The sequence below is a fragment of the Balaenoptera acutorostrata genome, chromosome 17 (assembly GCF_949987535.1).
Source record: "Balaenoptera acutorostrata chromosome 17, mBalAcu1.1, whole genome shotgun sequence".
In the NCBI taxonomy this organism is placed as follows: Eukaryota; Metazoa; Chordata; class Mammalia; order Artiodactyla; family Balaenopteridae; genus Balaenoptera; species Balaenoptera acutorostrata.
Genome location: NC_080080.1, coordinates 37264626 through 37286153, shown reverse-complemented (window position 1 = coordinate 37286153; position 21528 = coordinate 37264626). Strand labels below are relative to the sequence as shown.

General features: G+C 34.8%; 1 protein-coding gene across 10 annotated transcripts in view; it reads left to right on the top strand.

The window, feature by feature from the left end:
- Positions 1-21528, top strand: part of VPS13B (vacuolar protein sorting 13 homolog B) — a 769553-nt gene that overhangs the window by 536028 nt on the left and 211997 nt on the right. For all 10 annotated transcript variants that reach the window (XM_057531718.1, XM_057531717.1, XM_057531723.1 and 7 more), the window contains one exon: positions 15775-15912. In XM_057531718.1, the coding sequence (XP_057387701.1) occupies positions 15775-15912 (138 nt within the window). The remainder of the gene's footprint in view (positions 1-15774; positions 15913-21528) is intronic.

Below are 21528 nucleotides of genomic sequence, written 5' to 3'. Positions count from 1 at the left end.
CAGAATAATTTTTAGTATTCTGTTTAATCTATCTATTTGCTTTTTGGCTGTGTGTCTTTGTAATGTATTTTAGTGGTTGCTCTGAGGTTTCCAATATATATGCTTAATCTTTCACAGTCAGTCTAGTTAGTGGTAATATTTTAACACTCCAAGAAAATGTAAAAGCCTTACAATCATAAAGGTCTCTTTACCCTTCCCCATTTATGTTATAATTATCATATATATTACATCTACACATACTGAAAATCCTACCAGATAAGATTTTGACCTTTGTTTCAATAATCTTACATATTTTAAAGAACTAAAGAGGAAAAAACTAGTATGTTTTATATTTCTCCCAGGAATTTACCATGTCCAGAGCTCCTCCTTCATTCCTAAAGTTCCGGGTTTTCCTCTGGTATATTTTCCTTCAGCATTAAGAACTTCTTTAGCATTTCTTTTAGAGCAGGCCTGTAGCAACAAATTCTCTTAGTTTTCCATTATCTGGGAGTATTATTTTCTCTGTCTCTCATTCCTGAAGGATATTTTTGCTGGATATAGAATTCTAGGTTGACATTTCTTTCAGCACTTCAGTGATATTGTTCCACTCTCTTCTATCCTCTGTGGTTTCTGATGAGAAATTCATGGTAATTCCAATCATTGTTTCCATATATGTAATGTGTTGTTTTCCTCTAGTTGCTTTCAAGATTTTTTTCTTTATATTTGGTTTCCTGAGATTTATTATATGATGTGTCTGGGCTTGATTTCTTTAAATTTATCCTATTGGAGGTTCTCCGAGTTTCTTGACTCTGTAAATATTTTTTTAATGAAATTTAGGAAATTTTTGGCTATTCTTTCTTTAGATATTTTTCTGTACCAATCTTCCTACTCTCCTTTTGGGACTCCAAAGTTAAGCTTTTTTACATTGCTCTTCAGATCCCTGAGACCCCATTCACTGTTCTTTCTTTTTTCCTCTCTGTTCTTCATATTGGATAATTTCTATTGGATTTTTCTGTTTTAATATTTCCATTTGGTTATTTTTTTGTAGTTTCTATTTCTCTTCTGAGAACTTCTATATTTCCATTTATTTCAAGCAGGTTTACCTTTACCTCATGAAACACAGTTGTAATACTTACATAATATCTTAAATGCTTGTGTCACTGCCACCACAGCACAGCCACTGCATTGTACAGCTTCACACACACACACACACACACACACACACACACACACAGCCCACCCTTGGGGCAAAACTAGGAGAGAAAAAGGAAAAATAAAAAGCAGCTGGTTTCCCTGACAGTATTGAAAACCACAGGGGTCTTATCTTCCAGACAGGGTTTCTGTTGGACTTTCGGCTGTTCCTGCCATCACTGTGCACCACAATTTAGGACTCACTCTCAAGTCAAAGTTATAAGGAAAAAGAGGAAAACCAAAACAAAACAAAATGGAAAATTCACCACTATGGGGTCATATCTGCAAGTTTAACTCCCCTCCGCAGTCTGCATTGCTCTTGTTTACTTTTGAGAGTCGTCAGGTATTTGTGTTTTGTCGTTTTTCTTGAGTTTTTAATTTAAGCAGCATGGGAGATGGGCTGTACTGAGCTTATTCCAATTTTGGCTGGCACCAGAAATCCTGCAATTTTAAGATAATAAAAATATTTTCTGGTCCATTAGTGGAGGCATGGTTTTCTGAGAAACTTAATACAGGATTTCCTCCAAAAGTGATACTTTAATATCTTTACATCTATAAGCACAGATCAGTTAAATATATTGTAATGAATAATTACTGCTCCCAGGGAGTTGTCAGCATTAACTTGATTCTGCCCATGTCACCATTAAGCAAAGAACATACCCAAATACTCAAAGGGTGGTAATAGTGTTCTCTCAATGTGTTCCTTAGGGATATTCTTTCATATATTATAAAATCAAGTTAGAAGAGGAAATGCTGTGAAACTCATTGTTCCTCATGTCCATCTGCCTTCTCAGCACATGTGACTATATATATACATATGTGTGTATCATATAAGACCATTTATACACATATATATTAAAAAACCTAATTCTACATGGGATGCTACCCAGAATAAAATGGAATCTTTATGTATACCTATATCTACATCTATTTTAGAAACCTGAAATGAAATAAGAATGATGAGAATTGCTTATGATTTTGAAAGTGTCATTAATAAAGTATAGTCCCCAATCTGCATAATTTAGTGATCTTAAATTATACCAGCTATACTTGAAGGTGTTTCATGTTACTCTCCATAGTTAAAAAAAAATGGCAAATTATTTGAAGTATAAATTATCAACTTCAATTTCTTTTATGACTATTAATACTAATAACCTATAAATGATTTTCCATCTAGTCCAAGTAGATAGTATATCTGTGAGTTAACAGGTTTCTTTTTAAAATATTAAAATAATGGCCTTTTTCCATGCCCTTCTAACTTGGAGCAACCTCTAACAGAAATGAGATCTTCTGCCAGCACCTTTACATGTAGCAGCTGTATTATTGGCAATTCTCATTTAAATAAAGATGTATGTAGTTGTTTTAACATAATCGTATTAGTTGTGTTTATAAATATTTAAAAATTGGTATTTGTTTTGTTTAAGGTAATGGAGTCCAGATTTGAAATTGCCTCATATCTTGACTATGCAGCCCAAGGCAGCCTCAAAAAGTCATTTTTCTTCTTGTTTGTTTGGGGCTTTTTGTTTGTTTTTGAAGAAATGACTGTGCCATCTGGTCAATTGTGAAGGAGTTGAACCATTCTGAGCGATTTCACTACCCCCACCCCCTGCTCTCTCAGTACACGGTCATCTTATTACTCGTTAATGGGTGTTAGGGACTAACAAACTAATTTGAAAACAATTGCTTCTGCCCTCTTGCAACCTTTTTATCTTATTGTAATTTTTCAAACATCAACTAAACTAAAATCCAGAAATTACAGTTGATTAGAACTTATCTTCCTAAAAAAGCAGGTTATGACACAATTTCTGTGTACGTCAGAAACACCCATGCCATGATACCTCTAGTATGGGACACTTTCTTTTTATAGTTTTATAAATGTTACAGATATGGCTTCAGGTTCAATTAAGAGGCAACCATGGAATAGAGTTCATTTAGAGGTCAAGATTTAGAGTTAGTTGTGAGTTCTTATCCCTGCTCTGCTACATACAGCTGTGTGACCTTGGACAAGTTATTTAACCTCTCTAAGCCTCAGTTCCGTATCTTTAATATGGGGATATACTGGTAGCAACCTCCTGGGGTTGCTGCGAGGATTAAACGATGTATATGAAGCTCTTAGCTAAGTGTGCAGCATAGAGCTCAATGAATTGTTAATGTTATGGTTGTTGTTGCTTTTTTCATCATTGTTAATATGTTTAAGCTGAACTTAAAATAGGGGTTGTAATCGGCCAAAAAAAAAAAAATTCACGTCATTTCAGTGCCATTATAGATATTGTGTAGTTTGAAAATTTTCAGTTGTAATAATTGGCTTCTTTACTGTTTCATGAATAGGTCTGCAGAAAATGTGCCAAAGACGTTTAAGTAAACCAACAGTTAGAAAATCATAAACTGGCTTCTAACACCTCATAAATCATATCTTGATTTCATTTAGTTCTTGTGACTTTAAGAGAAGGATTGAATTACATGTCTCTTTAGAATTAACAGTTTTGCTAATGTCCCTGGAAAGGCTTAGAATTAACCTGTGACTTTAATGTCATAATGATCACAACTTGAACATTTATCTGAAAATTTAGCTGCTAGGAACGTTTCTTGCTGGCCAGTAATAATGTGAAATGAAATTATTGCTTTGACAGGACTCAGCGAGTAAGTAGGTCTTTTAAATGGGAGGCACTCTAGTACATCACTCAGGGAGAGTTGTGGTGAGAAAGTTAAATAAGAAGTGACCCAGCCAGTGGGGGGGATTTATGTATGGGGAAGGGTTTGGGAGTGGAAATCAGAAATTTCGACTTTTAGTCGTGGCTCTAATGCCAAGGCTCTTTCATGCAAATAAGTAAATTTCTTAGTGCTTATCTCTAAAATAGGTACAGACATACCTCAGAGATATTGTGAGTTCAGTTCTAGAACCACCACAATAAAGCAAATATTGCTGTAAAACAAATCACAAGAATTTTTTGGTTTCCCAGTGCATATAAAAGTTATGTTCACACTATAGTGTAGTCTGTTAAGTATGCAATAGCATTATGTCTAAAACACAATGTACATGCCTTACTTGAAAAATACTTTATTGCTAAAAATGCTAACCATCATCTGAGCCTTTAGCAAGTTCTCATCTTTTTGCTGGTGTGGGGTCTTGCCTCTGTGTTGATCAGGATAGCGATTGCTAAAGATTTGGGTGGCTGTGGCAGTATCTTTACATAAGGTAACGATGAAGTTTGCCACGTTGATTGGCTCTTCCTTTCACGATTTCTCTGTAGCGTGCAATGCTGCTTGATAGCATTTTACCCACAGTAGATCTTCTTTCAAAATAGGAGTCAATCATCTCAAACCCTGCTGCTGCCTTATCAACTAAGTTTGTGTAATATTCTAAGCCCCTTGTTGTCATTTCAACAGTCTTCATGGCGTCTTCACCAGGAGTAGATTCCATATCAAGTAACCACTTTTTTGCTCATCCATAAGAAGAAACTTCCCATCCGTTAAAGCTTTATCATGAGATTGCAGCAATTTAGTCACATCTTCAGGCTCCACTTCTAATTCTAGTTCTCTTGCTATTTCCACCACATCTGCAATTACTTCCTCCACTGAAGTCTTGAACCCCTCAGAGTCATCCATGAGGATTGGAATCAACTTCTTCCCAACTCCTGTTAATGTTGATATTTTGGCCTCTTCCCATGAATCACAAATGTTCTTAATGGCATCTAGAATGGTGTATCCTTTCCAGAAGGTTTTAATTTACTTTGCCCAGATCCATCAGAGGAATCACTATCTATGGCAGTTATAGCCTTACAAAATGTGTTTCTTAAATAATAAAACTTGAAAGTTGAAATTACTCCTTGATCCATGGTCTACAGAATGGATGTTGTGTTAGCAGGCATGAAAACAACATTGATCTCATTGTACATCTCCATCAGAACTCCTGGGTAACCAGGTGCATTGTCAGTGAGCAGTAATGTTTTGAAAGGAATCTTTTTTTCTAAGCAATAGGTCTCAACAGTGGGCTTAAAATATTCAGTAAACCATGTTGTAAACAGATGTGCTGTCATCCAGGCTTTGTTCCATTTATAGAGCACAGGCAGAGTAGATTTAGCATAATTCTCAAGGGCCCTAGGATTTTCGGAGTGGTAAATGAGCATTGGCTTCAACTTCAAGTCACCAGCTGCATTGGCCCCTAATAAGAGAATCAGCCTGTCCTTTGAAGCTTTGAAGTCAGGCATTGACTTCTCCTCTTTAGCTATGAAAGTCCTAGACGGCATTTTCTTCCAATATAAGGCTGTTTCGTCTGCATTGAGAATCTGTTGTTTAGTGTAGCTACCTTCATTACTTATTTTAGCTAGATCTTCTGGATGACTTACTACAGCTTCTACATTAGCACTTGTTGCTTCACCTTGTTATGTTACAGAGATGGTCTCTTTCCTTAAACCTCATGAACCAACCTCTGCTAGCTTCAGAGTTTTCTTCTGCAGTTTCCTCACCTCTTTCAGCCTTTATATATAACTGAAGAGAATTAGGGCCTTGCTCTGGATTTGGCTTTGGCTTAAGGAAGTGTTGTGGCTGGTTTGATCATCTATCCAGACCACTAAAACTTTCTCCATATCAGCAATAAGGCTGTTTCACTTTCTTATCATTTATGTGTTCACTGAAGTAGCACTTTCAGTTTCCTTCAAGAACTTTTCCTTTGCACTTACAACTTGGCTAACTGGTGCGAGAGGCCTAGCTTTCGGCCTGTCTGGGCTTTTAATGTGCCTTCCTCGCTAAGTTTAATCATCTCTAGCTTTTGATTTAAAGTGAGAGATGTGCAACACTTCCTTTCACTTGAATACTCAGAGACCACTGTAGGGTTATTAATTGGCCTAATTTCGATATTGTTGTATCTCAGGGAATAGGGGGGCCTGAGGAGAGGGAGAGAGACAGGGGAATGGCCAGTCAGTGGAGCAGTCAGAGCACATACAACACTTTTGGATTAAGTTCATTATCTTATACGGGCATGGTTTGTGGTGCCCTAAAACAATTACGATAGTAACATCAAAGATCACTGATCACAGATCACCATAACAAATATAATAATAAAAAAATTTGAAATATTGGGAACTGACCAAAATGTGACGACACAAAGTGAGCAAATGCTTTTGGAAAAATGGCACCAATCAACTTGCTCAACACAGAGTTGCCACAAACCTTCAATCTGTAAAAGATTCAATATCTGCAAAGCACAATAAAGCAAAGTGCAATAAAACAAGGTATACCTTTATAATAATATCTGGTCTTTGTAGTTTTTTTTTTTTTAATTTGTTTATTATTTATTTATTATTTTATTTTTGGCTGTGTTGGGTCTTCGTTTCTGTGCGAGGGCTTTCTCTAGTTGTGGCAAGCGGGGGCCACTCTTCATTGCGGTGCGCGGGCCTCTCACCGTCGCGGCCTCTCATTGTGGAGCACAGGCTCCAGACGCGCAGGCTCAGTAGTTGTGGCTCACGGGCCCAGTCGCTCCGCGGCATGTGGGATCCTCCCAGACCAGGGCTCGAACCCGTGTCCCCTGCATTGGCAGACAGACTCCCAACCACTGCACCACCAGGGAAGCCCTGGTCTTTGTAGTTTAATGGTTTAGTCTGAGCTCCAAATGAGATAATATTTATGAAATACCTTGGAACTATGACATATTCAGCTATAAGTTGGGACTTCAATAGTTATTAGCAGTAGAAGGGAGAGTTTAATAGACTTTCCTTTTTGGACATGATAAAAAGATTAGTGTCCTGGCCCTTTTTAACACCAATTTTAGTCATCAACATTTACTCAAAGTGAAGGAAAAAATGGGAGGAATCATTTATAGCCACTGGATTGGCTTTCAGTGTTACAGAACCCAGACTTAGAGGAGAGACTTACAGTTGGGATTAAGTTGATTGTCCTTGAATTTATTTGACTACATTTTTTTGACTGGACAGCACCCTTTCTTTCCTTGTTCTGAATTTTAATCAGATGTCATATATAATATCTGAAGCCCACATTAGAATTTAACATGAAAGTAACAAAATAGGAAAGAGATCAGGAACAACACAGAACAGCCTAGAACATAAAAGGAATTCATTGAAATGATATTTCACATATTATCTGCTGATTAGCATCATTAAGTAGAAAGAATGCACTTTCTTCTAGCAAGATATGGAAGATTTGGTTCTAAAAATAAGAACCAATGGACACTGATGATGACACATGCCAGCAGCCATTTTAATCTTTTCCTCTTTCTCTTCCTGTGGGCTTCAGGCTTGGGATTTCAAACCAGGAAATCTCTTCCCTTCCTGTCACATCTTATGAGGTGAAAAAACACTTATGGAGTTAGTCAAATGCCTAGATATCGACAAGGAGACAGTGGCACTGACCTTGCATCCATAGCAATTTAGAACTGGTTTCTTGGTTGATTTTGCTGTTGTAACATTGCATTGTTACTGTGTTTTATGGATCTAGGTTCCTCCACGATTTAATTTTCAGGTATTGTAGAGGCTTCATGGACTACATTTTTTTTAAAAACTTTATTTATTTATTTATTTTTGGCTGCATTGGGTCTTCATTGCTGTGCACGGGGCTACTCTTCATTGCGGTGCGCAGGCTTCTCATTGCGGTGGCTTCTCTTGTTGCAGAGCACGGGCTCTAGGTGCACGGGCTCAGTAGTTGTGGTGCACGGGCTTAGTTGCTCCGCAGCATCTGGGATCTTCCTGGACCAGGGATCAAACCTGTGTCCCCTGCATTCGCAGGTGGATTCCTTAACCACTGCACCACCAGGGAAGTCCCTCATGGACTACATTTGCTTCTGTGGCTACATTAAAAAACTAATAATAATAAGATAGCCATTAAACTAAGGATCATAAAATACAGAAAAACATAAGAAACTCAGCAAACCTGAAGCTTTGCCTTTTACATGTCCAGTGGTTGGAAGGTGACTATTCTGAAAGTAACCACTCATTGCAGGAAGTTATTCTTCCAACCGTTTTTGAGCATACCAAAACCAAGTACAACCATGGCTTCTGAAAGAGGCCCTTGGGAGCTGTAACCATATCAATTTTATAGATAGAGGCAAATTGATTTAGTACAATAGACCCTCCCAAAATGCTTCCCTTTAAATTTTATTCAATTTCTGTTAAGGAAAACCTTTGTGTATTCTTGACTGGTTATAAAAGGATTCAGCTAAAGAATCATCTAGGAACATCTTGTCAATGAAGTCAGAGAGCAGAAGGGAAAGTAGGGAATCTCTAAGCCTTTACCTATTACCCTAATTCCTCTTTAGGTATTTTCTCCCTCCCTACTCTGGCTAGTTATGAACTCTTCTTGATCGTCCTTAAAAAAGAAAGCCCTGTGAAATTGAAATCCTGGTGGACTCACCATGTTTACTTATAAATTATTTTAAAGTGTCATTTCAATCTCTTCTTTGTATGAAGGTTGATATACTCAGATACCTTTGTAAAAGGAGTCTCTAACTTCTAGTTTAAAATATGGAAAGGAGTCACCTTTGGCTTGCAGATTATTTACATCCTTGACTCATATGTAGGCCAAGTATTTCTAAATGATGAGAAAGAAGGTGAGAATATAATTCTGATAATTATCAGAACCAAAATGCAGAGAAGTTGTCAGGTGTATAATTTCTCCTTAGCCAAAAGTGTTTGATAGGGAAGTAAAATAGGTTGACTAGTATTTCAAACCTCAATAATTATTATTTTAAAAGTTAAATATAAAGAAGTTTACTGGCTTCTAAGATCAAAATTGAGTGTAATTTCCACTAATAAACAATGCTTTTTATTTTTTACCTTTTATATTATATTATTCTGATTTTAGATAAGTCATAAAGATTTTTCAAAATTAAAAAAAACAAAAACAAGAAAGTAAGAATAATAGACACTTGAAAGATATACCACACACATACTCCTATTTTGTTTAGAGTTTGTGCTTAAGAAACAATATAGTAACTGTTTATTGAACTCCTACCATGACATGTCCCATACAAACCACTTACATATATTATCTAATATAATATTCTCAACATCCCCACAATTTATTATCCCCATTTTGGAAACAAACTGGGACTCAAGGAAGTTAAAATTAAATTTACCCAGTTTAAGGAGTCAGGATTTATACCCAGATTTGTGTACCTCCAGAGTTCATGTTCTTTCATTACCCTACATTTTTTCCTGTGTTATAAAGTGATATAAACTCATCTATAGAACAAAATGTTAGAAAGCTCCATGAAAGAAAGTCTTTGTTCAGTAAGTCCTGGGCCAGTGATAAACTGTTTCACAAACCTCTTGCATGTGACAGTATCTTATCACCTGTCAGTTGTCCCTCAAGAGTTCATCAAAAGTCACTTAAATGCTCTTTCATAAACATGACAGCTCTGGATACCTCAGGCCAAAGAGAACCAATCTCCCTAAGCAGCCATAGATGCCACTTTGGTTCTGTGGCAGCCTGGGATAGGCCTGGGCTCATTACCTATGACAGACTTCAGTATGCTTGTGACTAATAATAACAGGTCATTGAAAACTTTTTTAAAGGTGGATAAAATATATAGTCTGTTTTTCTTTTAAAAAAACAAACAGTAGATCCTTCCGGACTTTCTGGAATTGGTAAAATGGAGACAAGTAAATCTCGAGAAAGGAAACTCAGTGCTGGGGGAGGCGGGGAGTGGGGGGGAGAAAGAAAACTCAATGCAATATGGCATCAAAGCCAAAAGTTGCTGAAATTAAATCTACAGTAATAGTTTAGGGAACACATTAATTTTAATTATATATCATCAGTAATGCTAATATTAGCATCCGTAGGATTGAAAAAGCATGATATAATTTCAAAAGTTGTTGATAATATCAAGAAAGATTTTGTTAGCCAGGATTACATTAATACAGCAAGAAGCTAATACCAGGAATAAGATGACAAATTATTTGCTTACTGAAGAAAACATGCTTAAAGTGAGGTACACCAAAACCCAATTAATCAAAAGTTTATTTTTCAGGATGTGTCCCCCAAATTTCAACTAATAATATTTTTTTCTGGTAACACAAATTTACAAGAACTCTCCATCATGGGAAAATTTTGTTCCCTTGACATTGCTCCATTTTTAAGTTAGCACTCATCTTCCATAGAATGTAAAAGACCAAGGGTATCATGAGTCAAAAACATTATTATGACTGTAGTTACTTGCATCTTCCTCCGTGAAAACATTGCCTGGAACTTTCAGGGAAAATAACTGTTGGGCTAATTTCTCCTGCTGCCCTTCTCTAACCAATTCACTTATTAGAGGTGTTCCTGAGCACAAAAGTAGCCAAGAGAAAGGAGTAACAGGTATGCATTATCAAATCCATTGTAAACCTGTGGTTGGTAAAAATAACTGTCACAGAAGGGAGGGGAAAATGAGGAAGAAAATGATGTTGGTTTGGAGTCTCACTCTAGTTCTCTTTAAAACAGATATTTAACTTTCAAATAAAGAGATTCTTATGGCGCAAGGCTTTTTAAAATTCAAAGTTTTTACTCATATGGCAAAAAAAAAAGAAGTATCTTGTATAAAATTAACTAGACAGAAGTATCTGGTATAAAAGATACCAGATATCTGGTGTAACTGGACTTCATTATATGTTCAGTATTATGTCAATCTGAAAATGAGGAAATTCTCACTGAAATCTGTGGGAAAATGTCTCCTCATTGGGACCTTACCAAAAATTCAGCTTATGAATTCAGTTATGAAAAAGAAATATCCTGCCACATAGTAGAACAAAGCAGAGTAATCAGGAAGCTTACAAAATCTTCAGCACTCAGCTGTTCTATATGAGCTTGGAAAATAAATTTTTTGTAAGTAGAAGATTGCATAGAAAATAAACAAGTTCATTTTTAAAGTTTCATTTTGAGTTGGCCACATGAGTCATGTTATATTTTATATAATTCAGATGTTAAGCAAAGACATACTTAACTCTGTGAATATCTGCTAAGGGTTAAAAAATAACAATAATGAGCAGCACTACAAAACTCACTTTATCAGAGTCAGAGGAAGACCTCCCAAGCAGTTAAGTGAAACGAAAGTTTTGTGAAGAAGAGCAAAGTAATCTACCAGCACAAAGAATATAATCTGAATCAAGTCTCTATAAAAGCCAGGAGTACCTTAATCCATCTGGGAGTGGACTTGAGACTCTGAATCTTCCCTTTGAGTGTTCTTTGTGACATGATATGATGAAGTATTTTATTCTGGAGTCCAGGTCAACCCAGAAGAAAAACAAATAACTTTGTCAATACCAATGTCTCCTTGAAGTGAGTTCTAACTGACTTTGAACAGGATTTATGGCTGTGAGCAGTTTGTCATTTGTTCTGACCCATTTCCCACATTCTGTTACTCCTGATAAGATATGGCTTTCTCCTGTTTCTTAGGCTTAGGGACAAGAGTGTAAACGTAATCGTGCTCATCAACATCAGCAGGATCTTATTCTTTTGAGAGCTTCCTATACTTAAATAAATAGGTGTTCGCTGAGTATGAAGAAGAAAACTGGCAAAGTCTAAAGGAGCCTCCAGTATGAAAAAGTCATCCCTATTTGTCACTCCATTTGTATTATATTCACAGGCTCCTTTAATCTTGGTTTATCTGGTGCTTTTCCAACTATATTGACCTCAAGGAATGTGTAATATGAGTCCTATTTTCTAGGTCTGATGATGGAATTCAGGAGAAGCTAAATTGAAGACAGTTCAGGAAGTCTAGAAGTCATGCCCCACATCATCTAGCCATTAGAGCAAGAGGGACTAAATAGTGACTTACAAACCTGAGCTATTCTCTGGGATTCTGACATATGTTTCTGCTACTACTGCTGCTTCATCTCACCACAGTGACTACAGGCATATCCAGAGTAGAGATTTTAGCCAAAACTAGGAGAGTAGCCACCAGCCCTGTCATACATTCAGTATTCATCAACCATGAACCTGTATTTTCCTCAGTGTTCTTAATTTCAGTTATTCTCTTCTTCTAGCAGCCCTCTAAATGCAGCTGTACTTTTTAAACCAGGGGTGTAATAATATTAAACCAATAATATCATTAGACCAGTAAAACTTTGTTGGGAAATAGTCATTGAAATTTTTACTTCCTTGGATACCTTTCCTAGACTTTTACATTTTCTTTAATTCGTAATTCCTATTCTGCTTCCTACTATTGCCAGATTGTTTACTCTGACTGTGTTAAGTCCCATTCCTCTTCAATTGCCCCAGTGCAGACTCCTGTGCTGGGTGCCAGATGGCAAGGCCCTTTAACTTTACACAGCAACCTGTGTAAAACCCATCTCCCCTACTTGGAAAACTCTCATTCACATCATCAGAATTTGCCGCTCCCCCAGTCTATTCTATACCTTGATGAAGGTAGGAATCAAATATCCTTTGAAGTGTTTTTTTCTTATTTTAATTTTTGTAAATGTTTGATATGTAGTCCTAAAATTATAGTTCCATATATCAGTTTGTGCTTAGGATCATCCTAAAGATGATTGTCTTCCAGTAGAATAAAAGGTATAGATAGATATGTGTGTATGTATGTATGTATGTATGTACGCAGATATGCCTTTTACTTTTGAATTTACTAAAGCTGGTTGTCAGTTTCTTTGTTTTATTCACTTAACAAGACAGTTTAAAGCTTTTCTATATCAGTACATCAGATTCACTCCCTTCTTTTTATCAGCAGCATAGTATTCTATGCAGTATTCACAATGTATTCGTAATTTATTTAACCATTTCTCTATAGATAGATATTTAGTTTTATTTTGTTCCAGATTTTTAATATTTCACATGATACTGTAGTCAACTCTTTTGGACATTTTCTATGTATTCTTAATTATTTCTTTAAGATAGATTCCTACAGTGGCCTTTCTGATTACAAGGGCATGGATATTTAGGATTTTGGTAGACACTCGTTTCAACCCTCTTTACACTCTTATCCACCATACATGGTAGGATCAATTTTTCCTCCTCCCACACACAAGATATTACCAGTCTTTTAAATTTATGCTAATCTGTTGAGTGAAAAAATGTATTTCTTGCTTTAATTTGGGTATGCTTAATTAACAGTGAGACTGAGCAGTTTTTTCCTGTTTTTCATAAAACAGTGTTCTCCAGAAGGATTAAATAGCTAAAGGTAAAAATAAAATTTTAAAAATGCTTCAAGAAACTATAGGAAAATATATAATCAACCTAGGGATAAATCCATTATTAAGAAAAAAGTATGCATGCAAAAAGCATCAGGATATAGTTAAAAGGCAACTAACATACCAAGAGAAAACACTTGTTACACATTGCAAACAAATCATTAACACCTGTAATATATAAGGAGCTCCTACAAATTAGTAAGACAAAGAGCCCAATAGAAAAATGAATACTTATTTTTAGAGGAAGAATCCTAAATGGCCAATAAATGAAAAAATACTCAACCTGCTTTGTTATTTACTATTAACAATATGAAATGGCTATCTTACTATGTCAATTACATATAAATGTTTTTGATTCTTTTAAACACTGTATGGTTTATCATTTTTTATTTAAACATTAATCTGTTGATGGATATCTAAGGTGTTTTCTACTTTTTGCTATGATAAACAGTTCTACAATGAATTTGTGTGTGTCTGTGTGTGTGTGCTACATAGGCTTTATCAATTTTTTTAGTCTTGGCCTGATAGGTAGAAAACCTACTTATTTTTAAAGATTTTTTCCTTTGATTATTGCTAAGATGTACTATCTCTTAATGTTTATATTTTTAACTGTTTTTATGCCATTTGTTTTTCTTTACTTATTATTTATTTTCTTCATTAAATAGGTGCTTATTCTATCCTCAACCCATTTTTCTATTAGTATCTATATTGATTATACGAACTCTTTATATATTCATGATATCCTTTTCTGCCATACAAGTTTGAATATGTGATTTTTATAAATTGTTTTACTTTTCATCCTAAGTTTTACTTGCCAGTTTTTTTACACATCATATTAATATTTCTATATCAATTTAATTCATATCTGTTCATTATTTATTTAGCTACATCACTTATATCTGTTTTCTCCATTAGATCACTGTTCTATCTCTAGATTGTATCATCTTCAAAATGAAGAATTATGTCTCCTCGTATAGGTCTGGCACAGTATTATTTATTTGATAATAATGGCTTCTTCTTGATGACGGCTACATAGCTGAAACCTAGAAATAGACCCTCAGGTCCTGGCAGGTTACATAGTACCTACAAACTGGTTATAGATCCTACCAGCAACAGACTTTTTGCCATCCTTTCACCAGACTTGACCATTATATTTGAAAGACAGAATAGTATGGTGTTACTATGTAATGGATCTACTATACATATTCTCACTGCTTTAAATTCACTGATCATATAAAAAGAGAAGAATGCACTACCTTAGTGTTTGATCTTTACCACATAGATCTAACGTCACGATCAATTGCTTTCAGTATTTTCTTTGAAATCACATAAAGGTTCATATGTGCCAAATTTCATAAGGATCACATGATAAGGTCAAGAAATACAAATTCCAAGGCAGAATTTATATGCCCGGTTCACATATGACAGTAATACTATGTAACCATATGTTGAATATAATACACAGTATGTAAATGCTATTCTTGAAAGCAATCCAATCAATAAAAACTAAAATAAATAACACTTTAATAACACATTTCACATCAACTGAAAATGGAATAGATGGACTCTATGGCAAGAACATCCCTATAAAATTGACATTCAGAGGCCATTAAAACCCAGAGAGTAAAACAATCCTGAAACTAAAGAAAAACTGTGAATATTTAGAAGATTTTTAAAAGCCTACTACATTGTATGCCAAGACACAGCAGTTGTTTTTATTTAAAGAGCTATTTCAGTAAAAACTGTGGATTGCCAAGCATTAAAAAGCTAATTCCATTTGCCATCACCAATAGCTGAATGAAACCTTAAAAAATATATACAATATTAACCTTAAAAAAACTTTAAAATACACAGTATTTAATAGAAAAAGTCAAAACTGAAAAAAGTCAACTTTTAGTCATAATTGGAACTATTAAAAGATTGACCAATTTTATAATTTAAGAAGGTTATGGGAAAGCTACTGAAGTTAACTTCAAAAGCCTAGCAGTAAAAGTGATTGTAATGTCAGTAAAACTCTGAAACAGATCAAATAACCCCTAAGTAGTACTAATCCACTGCATCTTTGAACATGTATATGCCTCTTTTTAAGCTGAAAAGGTTGCCCCTTTTTTCTTTAACTTGTTTCCAACATCCCATTAAAAAAAAAAAAAATCTATTCAACTGTTAACAGTCAGCAGCTCAGAGTACAGAAACTTTACCTTCACTCAAAGATGATATGAGTTAAGATTTGAAGTATCTTTTCCTCTTTGGCCTGGTTCTGGAAAACATGGTTTCGTCATTCTACCTGTAGAGAGAGAGCGTCTCTTTCTTCATACAAGTATTTGTGCACTGTATGTATACAAACAAATACATTAATGAAGGTTGCATACAATATTTTAACCATTTTTTTCTTTGCTTATCAGCTCAAACTCTTACACCAAAATTGATGTTTGTGTTGTAATTGACATTTTTAATTTTAATTTTGTCTCTTCAGATCCTGGGAAGACTTTGCCTGAAGCCCTTGATTACTGCACAGTTTGGTTGCAGACAGTACCTGGAGAAATAGACAGCAAAAGTGGTATTCCACCTTCACTTGTAATGCTACAAATTAAAGATTTTCTTAATGGACCAGGTAAGACAGTCGTAATTCAAACTTTTTTTCATATGAGTCTATTAACGTGTACATTGGGTCTGTTAACAATCTTGACATTCCTTGCCAAAAATGAGTAATTCATTTGTCCTCCAGACGTGTGCTCTTCTCAGGCTGCCCATTCTAGAGATCAAAAGGCAAATATTAATATACATTAAAAATTACCTTTAGTCTGGCAAAAAGTAGTTATCAATTAAAAAATAATTGACTGGAAGCCAAAGACTCAAGATTTTATTTCTACCTTTTCCACTAATCGTGGGACCTTAGGCAGTTATATCTAATCTCCTGTGCCTCAGTTTCCTTACCTGTAAATGAAGAGAATAAAATAGGTGATGGGTGGATAGATGGGTGGGTGGGTGGATGGATGGATAGGTGGATAGGATACATGACATACATACGTAAGATAATATACATAAGTAGATTGGATTAGATACATAAATACACTTATTTCAAATGCTTAGCAAAGTGCTTGGGACATATTAACACTCAATTTTAAATAGGTAGATATAGATATCAAAAGGTATTGAGTGCTTATTATGTCACAGGTACTAAGTGCTTTACATACTTGTACAAACCCAAGAAGTAGGCCCTATAATTATCCCTATTTTATGAATAAGGAGGCTAAGACTTAGAAAAATGAAGTAAATTGCCCAAGATCATAGTAGCAGAGGAGCCATTCAAACTCCGGTCTTTATGACTCCAAAGACCTAGATCACTTTCATACTGCACTAATTTTAGCATAACTAAAGATTTTTTCTTTCTTCTCCATCTCCTCCTCCTCCTCCTCTTTCTTTTTCCTGCTGTATTTCTTCTTCCTTCTCATGTTCCTCCTTCTCTTTTCTTTGTTACTCTTCCCTTATCTCCGTGAGATCTTAGCTATTTATTTAACAGAAATTACTACATTCAGTTTCCCTTTTGTTATCTTATATTTACAGTGCTGCAGAACCTGTTAGTCATTAAAAGAGTTTCTTCATTACGAATTTAAAACAATGGTGTTACACTGTCTTAAGATCTCTAGCAGTACTCTGCAAGGCATGAATTTTGATAATTGAAAACTATCCCTCTGTGGACCTGATTTAGTTTGTGTGCATGCTGGTGCACTTACGATCTATGACTACAGATAGAGAAGGTGGCCCATCATCACGTCTGGAATAGAAAGAGCCTGAAACCACCTCAGTTGGCCCTTTCACTCTGGCTCAGTTCTTCTTAAGCATGTTTCTCCAATGCTGGAATTTAAAAGGTATAGGAGGAATATGAAGAACTAGTTCTAATCATTAGTATCTAGCTGTGGTTTTAAAGACTCAAAGGAAGTGAAGAAGCTGATGATAAGGCTAAGGGAGTCATTAAAGTTGGAAGAATCCTTTGGGGTGAGTTGGATGATTGAGAGGAGTGTGAGCCTTCATACTTGGTTAGTGAGTGTGAAGTACCATATTTCATTGAATTCAAGCAACCATCAATTGTAGGAAAAAACATTTTGTGTACCACTAAGGAAAAAGAAAAAATATCTGCTATTTAAGCTATGATACAGTGCTTTCTTACTGCATCAGTTGCAGGGCAAAAGACTGAACATGCTAGAATGAACGAAATAGGGTAAGAACATAAGGGTAGTTCCTGGACAAGTGACAGGGAACTTGCATTTACTTCTTTTTTCTCTCTTTTAGTGTCAGATTTCTTTTGCTTTCAGGCACAGTCTTCACCTTTTGGCTAGAAAGTTCCCTTCTAGTTTACATTTGATTGATTTGTTTGTAAAAGGGATGGGATCTTCAAGTCAGTGGTAAATTGTGTACCATATTTTCATGGCTACCAAATAAATTGAACTTTAAGAGAAATGTCAATGAACAAATGAAAAATTATATGTTTATCATTCTGTCATTCAATGTGACTGTAGCAGGAGTGCGATTTTTACAACAGTTGTACTTTTGTATTTCTTATACTTCTTAAAACTGGAAACTACATATATGCCATTTCTAACTTTATGCCCATTCAGTAATAGTGATAATATATCTGGAGATTCAAACTTTTAAATTAATGAATTGAAATAGTTATTTTACAGCCGTGCTTCTCAAACTGGAGTGTGCATTTGAGCATCTCTGGGGAGCTGGTTAAATGCAAATGTGACTTAATAGGGATGAAATTCTACATTTCTAACAAGCTCCCAGGTGAAATGGATACTGTTGATCTGGGGATAACACATTTTGTACCAAGATTTTATTTGACTCATAAATTAATAAAACATATATATATATATGATTTTCTTAATACCATCAGTAACAATTACTGAGACTCAAACTGCAGATATTTTGGGGCACAGGAGAGGGGGATGATACAAACAATGATGAATGGTTTTTTAAATGGTACTTTTATTATGAAAAATCAAATACAATGTCCAATAAATGGTTTAAGTTCTTCAAAGTCTTAAAACATTTTAACCAAGAGCACTTTTCTTTCATAAATTATTTGAGGGAAGATTACTTTGAATGATATGTCAGTTCTGTGGGATTCCACTAGAACATTAACCTAACAGCCTTGAACTACTCCAGAATTTACTATCTTAGACAAAAAATTCCTTAAACAATTTGTCATATAAAGTATGTAAGCAGATGTTATTACATAACATAATTGTATTCTCTCACTGTACAGCTACACTATATTAATTGAGAGATCAATAGGAATAACAGGACATAATAAAGCATTTCTTGCTGTAGGAATGTATTATTTTATAGATTTTTGGCAACTCAAGAAAAATATATTTTTCCAGATTTTATGTAATAGTATATTAAGAGCAATATTATTTATGCTAAGACTGGGGGAACAAACTTCAGCTTTATAATATTCCCCAATACTATTCTCTTCCCTTAAAAAATAAAAAGGCCTTTTTTTTAGTATTGAAAATAATGCTTCTAAGTTTTATGCAGTATTATCGTTAAGAATCTTTTGATACCAAAAGATGGTTTGTTTTAATTGTTTAGTTTGTTTTATTGTTTAGTTTAATCTATATGCACATCTTATTTAAGTATCATTCCCAAAGAATGCTTTATGCTACAATGCTACACCTCTAAAATAGTATATTTTCATTTCTTCTTTTCTTGCTCTTGAACTAAGGTTTCAGTAACAATAAAAGTTATGACCCTGAAGAGTAGAGGAAATACTGATTACAACTACCCAACCTTAAATTTTCTTCATAAAGGTGCAAACTTAACAGCTTTTGAATTCAGCCTGTCGGATGTTTTTTCCAGGGATTATTTTATCTAAACAAGGTGATGCATATGCTGCTCTTTAGCATCTGTTTTTGGAAAAAATACTTCAGTGTTCTTGAGTATTCCCTGATTTCCTCTGTTCACTTAATAGTACCTTAGAGCAAATGGTAGGTCCCAACTTCTACATCAAAAACCCCTTCAAAGCTCTCCCAACCCCAACCTCCTTCCTTCAGAGGCAACAACTGTACTACCCATTAGCAAGGTCAGTGGCTTGGAGAAACCTGGAAAACAGCAGCTACCAGAAACCCAGCAGAACAATATCTCCAGCAGGTGATAGATTAGTTGGAACAAATTGGAACCATTGCAGTGCAGCAATCCTGGTTTCTTTCAAGCTGTTTTTTAAATGTCGTCATTTTAATACACAATCTAAGCCCCACGGAACAGTCCACAGCAGGTTAATTTGAATCATATGATGTGTCACTGCCCTCAGCTGACATGAGCTCTATTCCATGTGTGAAGCCATAATAAATCCATTCCCAACCGAGGAAAATTCCCCGTGAGAAGGTGAACTAATCCAGGCCTCACACTGGCATGCTAGCCCTCCATAATTGAAAGCAGGGCCACCTGTTCCCAGCACAGTTAGCCGATAGAGAAAAAAATTACCATTAGATCAGATATGTCTTCTATTGAAAACTCATTCATACTTCTTGCAAATTCAAATTCAGCTGTGAACTGCTTAGTATGACATCATACAGAAACTTAGGAATGTGCCCACTTGATCCCAGTTCTGTTAACTATAGGATTTCTTAACTTTGAAATGAATTTTTTTTTTTAATTTAATGAGAGCTGACACATGAGAAGAAGAACTGGGAAGGGTGCAGATTTTTCTAATTAACTCAGGGTCATTTACAAAAATATTTGAGCTCCCTGGTATTTTTTTCATTGTTTCTTTGCAGACATATTTTTGAACACTGTCACTGTAGCCATGAAATGACATTTAAAGGACAACAAAGAAAAAATATGCCAAATTAGGAGAACATTCCCACGTCATTTATGTTTTATTGTAAATTAATTAGCATACTACAATCTTTGTATAATTTTAATTATATCAAACACAAAGTTATGACTGTAATTTCCTATTTCTTTTATTTTAGTATACCTGGTGTCTCTAGTTGAAACACCTAGCCACTGGTAGTTTTTCTCTTAATAAAATCATTTATTTAGTCTCTTCTTGTTTAACCTGTTCAGTAATTTACCTATGTAGTTTTCAGTTTTTCTGATTTCATTCTAGCTTTGGATTGGTTTTATTTAATTTTTGTTTTAAAATTTTATTTGACTTTTAACTAATTGTAACCCATTTTGAGTATAGTTTTCTTCTTATATTTTGTGAATTAACTAAGTGTTTTATAGGTTGCAATGATTGTAATTTTTTCTTTAAAAAAATTCCTAAACATCCTAGAATATCCCATTTCCACAAGCCTCTCTGATTTGAATGAAAACATATACTTAAATAATGTGAAATATTACTTTAAAAACTTCTCAGATACAGTAACACACCATTCAAATAGGTTTGTTTATATGAATATAAAGTAGAAATTTTAAGTTGTTTACCCCCTATTTTGTGTATTTTTGAAACATTTTTACTTTTCTTGATGAAATCTGCTTTTATGTTCTGTTATTACTGAATTCATTACTCATTACATATTTCATCCAGACATTATGTAGAAGATGACCGAGTCAGGGGAATTAAGATACCTGAAAAAGACACAAATAGCCCCCTGACATTTTCTGGAGTAGAAAATGAAGAATAAGTAATATGATTTTTAAATACAAGAAGATTCAAGGTGAAAGGAAGCATCTTAAAAGCTAATTTTAATTAATTTATTCCTCTTAATGTAACCCTGATAGTTAACCCTTTGCCTCTTTTCTCTTTCCAGAAATAGGGCCAAGGTCCATACCCTAATAACTGGAGTCCTATCTCTATCTTAATTCAGTTTTACAGCCATACTAGCAGGCTATCTTCTACACTTAAGAAATGTAAACTAGTCAATAAAACTGTAAGAACCTTGACTTTTGCATTTCCTGAGTTTTATGGGTTCCAATTTGCAGTGTCAGCATTGCATTATCATAGTTTATTTTCCCCATGATTTATCAAAATGAAACAGTAAACTTGAAGTCAGGATGTCAAATAGAGAGTGGACCAATAATTTTATTTTATTATTTAATTTTAAAAAATTGAAGTAGAGTTGATTTACAATATTGTGTTAATTTCAGGTGAACAGCATAGTGATTCAGTTTTTTTGCAGATTGTTTTCCATTTTAGGTTATTACAAGATATTGGGTATATTTCCCTGTGCTATACACTAAATCCTTGTTGCTTATGTATTTTATGTATAGTAGT